This window comes from Aegilops tauschii, chromosome 2 (genome assembly GCF_002575655.3).
Source record: "Aegilops tauschii subsp. strangulata cultivar AL8/78 chromosome 2, Aet v6.0, whole genome shotgun sequence".
Classification (NCBI taxonomy): Eukaryota; Viridiplantae; Streptophyta; class Magnoliopsida; order Poales; family Poaceae; genus Aegilops; species Aegilops tauschii.
Genome location: NC_053036.3, coordinates 78,535,802 through 78,546,512, shown reverse-complemented (window position 1 = coordinate 78,546,512; position 10,711 = coordinate 78,535,802). Strand labels below are relative to the sequence as shown.

Genomic DNA, 10,711 nt, shown 5'->3' with positions numbered 1-10,711 from the left:
GTGGGAGGAAAGTGGAACTTGATGAGGTGATAGTCACCCCTTCCGAACCGGAAAGTAGCGCAGCGCGGGAAGATGTTCCTGTGGTGCCTACCCCGACTGGGGAGGAAGTTAATGATGATGATCATGAAGCTTCGGATCAAGTTGCTACTGAACTTCGTAGGTCCACAAGGACACGTTCCGCACCAGAGTGGTACGGCAACCCTGTCCTGGAAATCATGTTGTTAGACAACGGTGAACCTTCGAACTATGAAGAAGCGATGGCGGGCCCGGATTCCGATAAATGGCTAGAAGCCATGAAATCCGAGATAGAATCCATGTATGAAAACAAAGTATGGACTTTGACTGACTTGCCCGATGAGCGGCGAGCCATAGAAAACAAATGGATATTTAAGAAGAAGACGGACGCGGATGGTAATGTGACCATCTACAAAGCTCGACTTGTCGCTAAGGGTTATCGGCAAGTTCAAGGGGTTGACTACGATGAGACTTTCTCACCCGTAGCGAAGCTGAAGTCTGTCCGAATCATGTTAGCAATTGCCGCATACTATGATTATGAGATATGGCAGATGGACGTCAAAACGGCATTCCTTAATGGCTTCCTTAAGGAAGAGTTGTATATGATGCAGCCAGAAGGTTTTGTCGATCCTAAGAATGCTAACAAAGTATGCAAGCTCCAGCGCTCAATCTATGGGCTGGTGCAAGCATCTCGGAGTTGGAACATTCGCTTTGATGAGATGATCAAAGCGTTTGGGTTTACACAGACTTATGGAGAAGCCTGTGTTTACAAGAAAGTGAGTGGGAGCTCTGTAGCATTTCTCATATTATATGTGGATGACATACTGTTGATGGGAAATGATATAGAATTCTTGGAAAGTATAAAGGCCTATTTGAATAAGTGTTTTTTAATGAAGGACCTTGGAGAAGCTGCTTATATATTAGGCATCAAGATCTATAGAGATAGATCAAGACGCCTCATTGGTCTGTCACAAAGTACATACCTTGACAAGATATTGAAGAAGTTCAGTATGGATCAGTCCAAGAAGGGGTTCTTGCCTGTATTGCAAGGTGTGCCATTGAGCACGGCTCAATGCCCGACCACGGCAGAAGATAGAGAAAAGATGAGTGTCATCCCCTATGCCTCGGCCATAGGGTCTATTATGTATGCCATGTTGTGTACCAGACCTGATGTAAACCTTGCCGTAAGTTTGGTAGGAAGGTACCAAAGTAATCCCGGCATGGAACACTGGACAGCGGTCAAGAATATCCTGAAGTACCTGAAGAGGACTAAGGATATGTTTCTCGTTTATGGAGGTGACGAAGAGCTCGTCGTAAAGGGTTATGTCAACGCTAGTTTCGACAGAGATCTGGATGACTCGAAGTCACAGACCGGATACGTGTATATTTTGAATGGAGGAGCAGTAAGCTGGTGCAGTTGCAAGCAAAGCGTCGTGGCGGGATCTACATGTGAAGCGGAGTACATGCAGCCTCGGAGGCAGCACAGGAAGCAGTCTGGATGAAGGAGTTCATTACCGACCTAGGGGTGATTCCCAATGCGTCGGGCCCAATGACTCTCTTCTGTGACAACACTGGAGCTATTGCCCTTGCGAAGGAGCCCAGGTTTCACAGGAAGACCAGGCATATCAAGCGTCGCTTCAACTCCATTCGTGAAAGAGTTCAAAATGGAGACATAGATATTTGTAAAGTACATACGGACCTGAATGTAGCAGATCCGTTGACTAAACCTCTCCCTAGGGCAGAACATGATCAACACCAGGACGCAATGGGTGTTCGATTCATCACAATGTAACTAGATTATTGACTCTAGTGCAAGTGGGAGACTGTTGGAAATATGCCCTAGAGGCAATAATAAATGGTTATTATTATATTTCTTTGTTCATGGTAATTGTCTATTATTCATGCTATAATTGTATTGTCCGGAAATCGTAATACATGTGTGAATACATAGACCACAACGTGTCCCTAGTAGGCCTCTAGTTGACTAGCTCGTTGATCAACAGATAGTCATGGTTTTCTGACTATGGACATTGGATGTCATTGATAACGGGATCACATCATTAGGAGAATGATGTGATGGACAAGACCCAATCCTAAGCATAGCATAAAAGATCGTGTAGTTTCGTTTGCTAGAGCTTTTCCAATGTCAAGTATCTTTTCCTTAGACCATGAGATCGTGCAACTCCAGGATACCGTAGGAGTGCTTTGGGTGTGCCAAACGTCACAACGTAACTGGGTGACTATAAAGGTGCACTACGGGTATCTCCGAAAGTGTAGGTTGGGTTGGCACGGATCGAGACTGGGATTTGTTACTCCGTGTGACGGAGAGGTATCTCTGGGCCCACTCGGTAATGCATCATCATAATGAGCTCTATGTGACTAAGGCGTTAGTCACGGGATCATGCATTGCGGTACGAGTAAAGAGACTTGCCGGTAACGAGATTGAACAAGGTATTGGGATACCGACGATCGAATCTCGGGCAAGTAACATACCGATTGACAAAGGGTATTGCATACGGGATTGATTGAATCCTCGACACCGTGGTTCATCCGATGAGATCATCGTGGAACATGTGGGAGCCAACATGGGTATCCAGATCCCGCTGTTGGTTATTGATCGGAGAGGCGTCTCGGTCATGTCTGCATGTCTCCCGAACCCGTAGGGTCTACACGCTTAAGGTTCGGTGACGCTAGGGTTGTAGAGATATGTGTATGCGGAAACCCGAAAGTTGTTCGGAGTCCCGGATGAGATCCCGGACGTCACGAGAGGTTCCGGAATGGTCCGGAGGTGAAGAATTATAGATAGGAAGTCAAGTTTCGGCCACCGGGAAAGTTTCGGGGGTTACCGGTATTGTACCGGGACCACCGGAAGGGTCCCGGGGGTCCACCGGGTGGGGCCACCTATCCCGGAGGGCCCCGTGGGCTGAAAGTGGAAGGGAACCAGCCCTTAGTGGGCTGGGGCGCCCCCCTTGGGCCTCCCCCCATGCGCCTAGGGTTGGGAACCCTAGGGTGGGGGAGTTCCCCCTTGCCTTGGGGGGCAAGGCAACCCCTTCCCCCACTTTGGCCGCCGCCCCCCCTTTGGATCTCATCTCCAGGGCCGCCCCCCCCCCCAAGGGGGCCTATATAAAGGGGGGGAGGGAGGGCAGCAACCGACAGCCTTGGGCGCCTCCCTCCTCCCCTGCAACACCTCTCTCTCTCTCGCAGAAGCTCGGCGAAGCCCTGCCGGAGACCCGCTACATCCACCACCACGCCGTCGTGCTGCTGGATCTCCATCAACCTCTCCTTCCCCCTTGCTGGATCAAGAAGGAGGAGACGTCGCTGCACCGTACATGTGTTGAACGCGGAGGTGCCGTCCGTTCGGCACTCGGTCATCGGTGATTTGGATCACGGCGAGTACGACTCCGTCATCCACGTTCATTGGAACGCTTCCGCTCGCGATCTACAAGGGTATGTAGATGCACTCCCTTCCCCTCGTTGCTAGTACACTCCATAGATGCATCTTGGTGAGCGTAGGAAAATTTTAAATTATGCTACGATTCCCAACATGAAGATGGAGCATAGCCAGACTATATGATTTTGTAGGGATAACTTTCTTTGGCTATGTTATTTCGATAAGACATAATTGCTTGGTTGGTATGCTTGAAGTATTATTGTTTTTATGTCAAATGATAGACTATTGCCTTGAATCACTCGTGTCTTAATATTCATGCCATGATTAGATTATGTGATCGAGATTATGCTAGGTAGCATTCCACATCAAAAATTATCTTTTTTATCATTTACCTACTCGAGGACGAGCAGGAATTAAGCTTGGGGATGCCGATACGTCTCCGTCGTATCTATAATTTTTGATTGTTCCATGCCAATATTATACAACTTTCATATACTTTTTGGCAACTTTTTATACTATTTTTGGGACTAACATATTGATCCAGTGCCCAGTGCCAGTTCCTGTTTGTTGCATGTTTTATGTTTCGCAGAAACCCCATATCGAACGGAATCCAAATGGGATAAAAACGGACGGAGAATATTTTTGGAATATTTGGAAAATTCCGGAGGAAGAATCAACGCGAGACGGTGCCCGAGGTGGCCACGAGGTAGGGGGGCGCGCCCCTGACCCTCGTGGGCCACCCGTAAGGCGGTTGATGCCCTTCTTCGGCCGCAAGAAAGCTAATTTTCAGAAAAAAAATCACGGCGAAGGTTTCAGTCCAATCGGAGTTACGGATCTCCATATATATACGAAACGGTGAAAGGGCAGCAGAGGAGAGAGCAGAAACAGAGAGAGACAGAGAGACAGATCCAATCTCGGAGGGGCTCTTGCCCCTCCCACGCCATGGAGGCCAAGGACCAGAGGGGAAACCCTTCTCCCACCTAGGGAGAAGGTCAAGGAAGAAGAAGAAGGAGGGGGGATCTCTCCCCCTCGCTTGCGGTGGTGCCGGAACACCGCCGGGGGCCATCACCATCACCGCGATCTACACCAACACCTCCGCCATCTTCACCAACATATCCATCACCTTCCCCCATCTATCTACAGCGGTCAACTCTCCCGCAACCCGCTGTACCCTCTACTTGAACATGGTGCTTTATGCTTCATATTATTATCCAATGATGTGTTGCCATCCTATGATGTCTGAGTAGATTTTCGTTGTCCTATCGGTGGTTGATGAATTGCTATGATTGATTTAATTTGCTTGTGGTTATGTTGCTGTCCTTTGGTGCTCATCATATGAGCGCGCGCGTGGATCACACCATAGGGTTAGTTGTATGTTGATAGGACTATGTATTGGAGGGCAAGAGTGACAGAAGCTTCAACCTAGCATAGAAATTGATACATACGGGATTGAAGGGGGACCAATATATCTTAATGCTATGGTTGGGTTTTACCTTAATGAACGTTAGTAGTTGCGGATGCTTGCTAACAGTTTCAATCATAAGTGCATAGAATTCCAAGTAAGGGATGACATGCTAGCAGTGGCCTCTCCCACATAAAACTTGCTATCGGTCTAGTAAAGTAGTCAATTGCTAAGGGACAAGTTCACCACTCCTACCACCACTTTTCCACACTCGCTATATTTACTTTAGTTGTGTCTTTATCTAAACAGCCCCTAGCTTTTTATTTACGCTCTCTTTATTTTCTTGCAAACCTATCCAAAAACACCTACAAAGTACTTCTAGTTTCATACTTGTTCTAGGTAAAGCGAACGTTAAGCGTGCGTAGAGTTGTATCGGTGGTCGATAGAACTTGAGGGAATATTTGTTCTACCTTTAGCTCCTCGTTGGGTTCGACACTCTTACTTATCGAAAGAGGCTACAATTGATCCCCTATACTTGTGGGTTATCAGTGGGTTGTGCCCACCTCGGGTGCCCCCCGGACCGCCTCTTTGCTCTATAAATACCCCAATATTCCAGAAACCCTAGAAGCGTCGATGAAATATTCATCCAGCCGCCGCAGAGTTCAGAACCACCAGATCCAATCTAGACACCATCACGGAGGGGTTCACCACTTCCATTGGTGCCTCTCCAATGATGCGTGAGTAGTTCTTTGTAGACCTTCGGGTCCCTAGTTAGTAGCTAGATGGCTTTCTCTCTCTCGCTGAATTCTCAATACAATGGTCTCTTGGAGATCCATATGATGTAACTCTTTTGCAGTGTGTTTGTTGGGACCTGATGAGCTTCGAGTTTATGATCAGTTATATCTTTTTATATCCATGAAACTTATCTGAGTTTCTTTGATCTCTTATATGCATGATCTCTTATAGCCTCGTATTTCTTCTCTGATATTTGGGTTTTGTTTGGCCAACTTGATCTATTTATCTTGCAATGGGAAGAGGTGCCCGGTAGTGGGTTCGATCTTACGGTGCTTGATCCCAGTGACAGAAAGGGAACCGACACATATGTATCATTGCTACTAAGGATAAAAAGATGGGATCCATATCTGCCGCAATAGATAAACGGATCTTGTCTACATCATGTCATCGTTCTTATCTTACTCCGTTTTTCCATGAACTTAATACACTAGATGCATGCTGGATAGCGGTCGATGTGTGGAGTAATAGTAGTAGATGCAGGCAGGAGTCGGTCTACTAATCTTGGACGTGATGCCTATGTATTGATCATTGCCTGGATATCGTCATAATTATTTGAAGTTCTATCAATTGCCCAACAGTAATTTGTTTACTCGCCGTTTGCTATTTTTCTCGAGAGAAGCCACTAGTGAAACCTACGGCCCCCGAGTCTTCCTTCTCATATATTTGCTTGCGATCTATTTTTCCTTTGCACTTTTATTCAGAACTATTAAACCAAAAATACAAAAATACTTTGCTGCACTTTATTTTATTCGCAATCTATTATTTCAATCTATTACAACTTTCTCCCGTCCGCACGCCGTTTCTGGCGCCGTACCCGATTGACAACCCCTTTAACACGTCGGGTTGCGAGTGGCTGCTATTTGTGTGCAGGGGCTGTTTACGTTGTGTTGCTTGGTTCTCCTACTGGTTCGATAACCCTGGTTTCATATCTGAGGGAAATACCTACCGCCGCTGTGCTGCATCATCCCTTCCTCTTTGGGGAAATACCGACGTAGCTTCAAGCGACATCAACGTGGCAAACCAGGCCAAATGTCGAGGGCCTGACCGACACCCACATACCTAGCCCTGCCCAGACACATCTGCCACGTCGGACTAACCACAGGGGCCCACACCAAATCTCTTGAAGACATCCTCGTCCTTGCCCGACCTGCCCTCTCCCTCTCTTCTTTCTGCGTTGTCGGCATAGCCGCCACCGTAGCTCCGCGACCATCATTGCTCCATAGCCACCCCGACCGTGCCACCACCGGACAAGTTCGCTGCCATCAGACGCCACCGGTACGTGCAACTCCTCTGGACATGCACCTCGTGCTCTATATGTTCGATGAAATGTTTCAGCAGTTTTTTGTTTCTTTTGGTCATTTGTAAGTGACCGATGGATTCATCGTCGATTGATTCCTATGGAAACACAGACCTTGACGATCATCAAATCATCGATGCGAATGACGAAGATGTTGAAATGATGATGATGAACATCTAGGAAGAAATGGAGAAGCAAGAGGAGCACGTACTGAACTTCAAGGGTTCGATAAAAGGGTAGGAGAGTTGTTCCCCGGGATAGGATCGCTGGTGCACGGTTTGTGTACGTGGACTACTTCACGCTGGACCCAACATACCATGAAGGTTTCTTTCGACGTTGCTTCCAAATGAGCAGAGGCTTTTTCTTGCGCGTAGTAAATGTCGTGGAGGAGGCTGACGTCAACTTCAATCTAAGGAAGGATTGTTGCGGGCAACTTTCCTTCTCTCCTCTGCAGAAATGCCCGACCGCTCTTAGGATGCTTGCTTTATGGTAAGGCCGCAGATGCCATTTATACTGAAATCCAGATGAGAGAGACCACATGCTTGAACGCCACGGTGCAATTTGCATGCACCGTGATGAAGGCGTTTGGACCAGAGTACATGAGATAACCAATTATGGAGGACATCAAAAAACTGTTGGCACTTGGAGCATCAAGTGGATTCCCAGGCATGCTCAGTTCAGTTGATTGCATGCACTGACAATGGAATAACTACCCCAAAGGTTTCCGTGGGTAGTACCAAGGTCGCGCCAAAGAGGTCACCCCTAAAGTAGTGGCAGCGAAGGACTAGTGGATTTGGCATGCTTGCTTTAGCACGTCTGGTTCTAACAATGACATAAATGTGCTCCAATGACCTCCTTTGTTCAAGAGACTTTGTGATGGGAAAACTCCACCATGCAACTACACCGTCAACGGGCACAACTGAAACATGGGGTACTACCTTGCCGATGGTATCAATCCTAAATTGGCGCCGTTTGTGAAGACTATATCCGATGCTCGTGGTAGGAAGCAATATCTCTTAGCACAAGCGCAAGAAGGTGTTTGGGAGAATGTGAAGAGGGCATTCGGAGTGCTCCAAGATCGTTGGGGTATTGTTGGTGGAGTTGCAATGATGTGAGAATCGGATACACTTAGGCAACTCATGACATGTTGTCTAATCTTACACAAAATGATTGTCGAGGATGAAGGCGAAGGGGCAGTCTCCACACATGATTTTGAGGTGTCCGGAGTTCAGATTCGCCTCCCGGAACAAGAGGCACACCATATTGCTAACTTTCTTTAGATGCATCGGCAACTTCGAAATCAATAGGTGCACATGCAACTTCTCAATGATCTTGTGGAGCATATGTGGGTCCACATTTGAAATCAGTGAACTATGTTTTTTTATGTTTCATTTATGCACCATGAACAAATTTTACGTTTGGACTATGTATTTTTACGTACGAATAATCTGTATTTGGTTGTGCTATTCATAGTCTATGTGTGATTGAGGATTTGTGTGTGCTATTCATTGTATACGTTCGACATGCATGTGTTTACATAGATTCGGATTTCTAAAGTAGAGGATGTGCTTATAAAATGAGGACATTCCGACCGTACGGGCGTGTCCGTGGACGTATACGTGGCTAAATTTGCCCAGTCCGGTTCTAGATGCTCACTTTGCTACATATTCTTTTTTTTGGGTCACTTCGCTACATATTCTTTTTTTATTTTGCGGGTAAACTTTGCTACATATTCTAAAAAGGAAAAAGTTAGCAAAGTGAGTGGTTCATATACCGGGTATTATAAGGACGCGGAAACAATTATTCCGTGGATGCTTTTAGTTTGGTTCTAGAAAGATGGCATTGATCTTTTGGTTGTTTCACGGATTATTTGCTTTTTACTTGAGATTGCTACAGAAAACCGCTTTTTTTTACTGGAAATAGAACTTCTGTCGAGTTACAAAGTTCTTATATATATGCGGCAAACAAATCTTCTATAGATGTGCATTGCTCGCCGTAAAGTCTAGACTAGAGAACAAAATGCCAAATGATACAATTTAATTTTATCAAATTGTAGTGACTTTGATACAATTGTGGTACACAAATTACATAATTAACAAGTAGATGCATTATATCACAGCTTCACAACTCCTTAAGAAACACGATTGCATTGCACTATAGATGTTGCCCGCGCTTTCGCCATTGATTCGTCTTCCTGATCAGAAACCCACGGCAATGGCACCGACGAAAACCACGGTTCCAATCGCCGCGAGACGGGCCCCACGGCTGCCCTTGTAGGCTCCGCTGTCGTAGGGGCTGTTGTCCACAAGCGGCTGGCTGCCGAACACTGCCGCTCCGGCCACCCCGCCCGCAGCCCCCGCCGCCGTCGCGGCTGCACCCTGTCCGTCCATGTCCCCGGTACCATCGAAGGCTCCTGTCCCGGCGCCCGGTGCAATCCCGTAGCCGTCACCCAAGGGTCCTGCTCCTGCCCCCGCGGCAACACCTCCGCCGCCTCCCGCCGTTGGTGCAATGCCGTAGCCGTACCCGTCGCCCAATCCGCCTGCTCCCGGCCCCGGGGCAACTCCTCCTACGCCGGCAAAGGCTCCGGCCCCTGGAGCAACCCCGTCCCCGAGCCCCGCCGCCTGCGGCAGCTCGGCCGCATGGCCGTTGCCGCCCTCCACCTGGCCGAAGGGCAGGTTGCTGCTGTGCGCGCCAATGGGCTCGGCGAAGGGCGGCAGCGCGGCCGCGAGGCCCGGGGACCCCGGCGCGCCGCAGTGCTGCGCGTGGCGGGGCTCGTCGCTGGCGCGCCACGCGAGCTCGCCGTCCTTGTCGCGGACGCGCATGTCGCCGTCGTCGACGAGCTCGAGCGTCTGGAGGAAGTTGGTCCCGTCGGTGTTGGTCTCGCCGTGCCACACCTCCTCGGCCCCGTCGAACACCTCCAGCCCGTGCCACGAGAAGAGCAGGGTGCACGTGTTCACCGTGCTCACCGGCCGGCACTCCGACTCCCACGCGCTCGCGTGGGTAGCGCTGCCGCCGCCTTCGCCCTCACCACCGGCCATCACCTCGACGTAGCAAAAGTCGGCGCCGAGCCCGCCGGCGCCAGGCGCGGTGTGGGTGCGCACGAAGTAGGCCGCGTACTTGCCAGAGGGGGACGTGAGGAACAGCACGGGCGGGCTGGCGTGCCCTCCTGGCGGGATGCTCGCCAGGATCTGCTGCTTGGACACGCGCTCGATCGTGCCGGCAGGCGCCGTCGCCGCCGTGAGCGAGCAGGAGAGGAGTAGGAGCACGGCTATGGAAGACATGACCTCCATGGCTGGCTGGCAGCTTCTCGATCGTGTTTCTTGCTTGTGTGCTTGCTGCTCTGTGGCTATGGTTGTGGATGGTGTAGCATGATGAAGCGTGCGTGTGCTTATGTAGTCGAGGTGGTGATGGAGTAGGAGATGTCGAGTGGTTAGATCAGGAGCTGGAGTCAGTACATCACCCGTTCCAATACCACATGCACGAGTAGGGGAGTGGTTCTGTGTTCCAATATTAAAAAGCTTTCCTGAAGAATAAATATAACAATGAGACTCTAAATTCTGGAACAGACAGATGATGACTAATGAATCAGACGTGACAATGTAACGTCTGAAGTGAAGCTAGGAGCCTAGGAAGATCTGATCTGATATGAATCATGGCTTTATGGGCATAAATCGCAATATAGGGACATGGATTTTATCGCAGTAGGTGTTGGTGGAGCAGCCAAGTGCTCATAATATGCAGCGGGAAGCAAATTACTCTTTTTCTCTACAATTATTAGACCATGATTGGAGAGGAAGTTCTGTTCATGTGT

The 10,711-nt window shown here is 48.7% G+C and overlaps 1 protein-coding gene across 1 annotated transcript; it reads right to left on the bottom strand.

Annotated features, from left to right (window-relative positions):
• Window positions 1–8,591: 8,591 nt before the first annotated feature.
• LOC109773472 (uncharacterized) lies at window positions 8,592–10,279 on the bottom strand. Its single transcript, XM_020332164.4, has one exon. It carries the CDS (start codon window positions 10,188–10,190, stop codon window positions 9,099–9,101), a length of 1,092 nt encoding a protein of 363 aa, XP_020187753.1. The 5' UTR covers window positions 10,191–10,279; the 3' UTR covers window positions 8,592–9,098.
• Window positions 10,280–10,711: the final 432 nt, after the last annotated feature.

What these genes read in the sequence shown, in the direction of transcription:
- LOC109773472 (XM_020332164.4), bottom strand. Translation starts at nt 10,190, where the DNA reads ATGGAGGTCATGTCTTCCATAGCCGTGCTCCTACTCCTCTCCTGCTCG.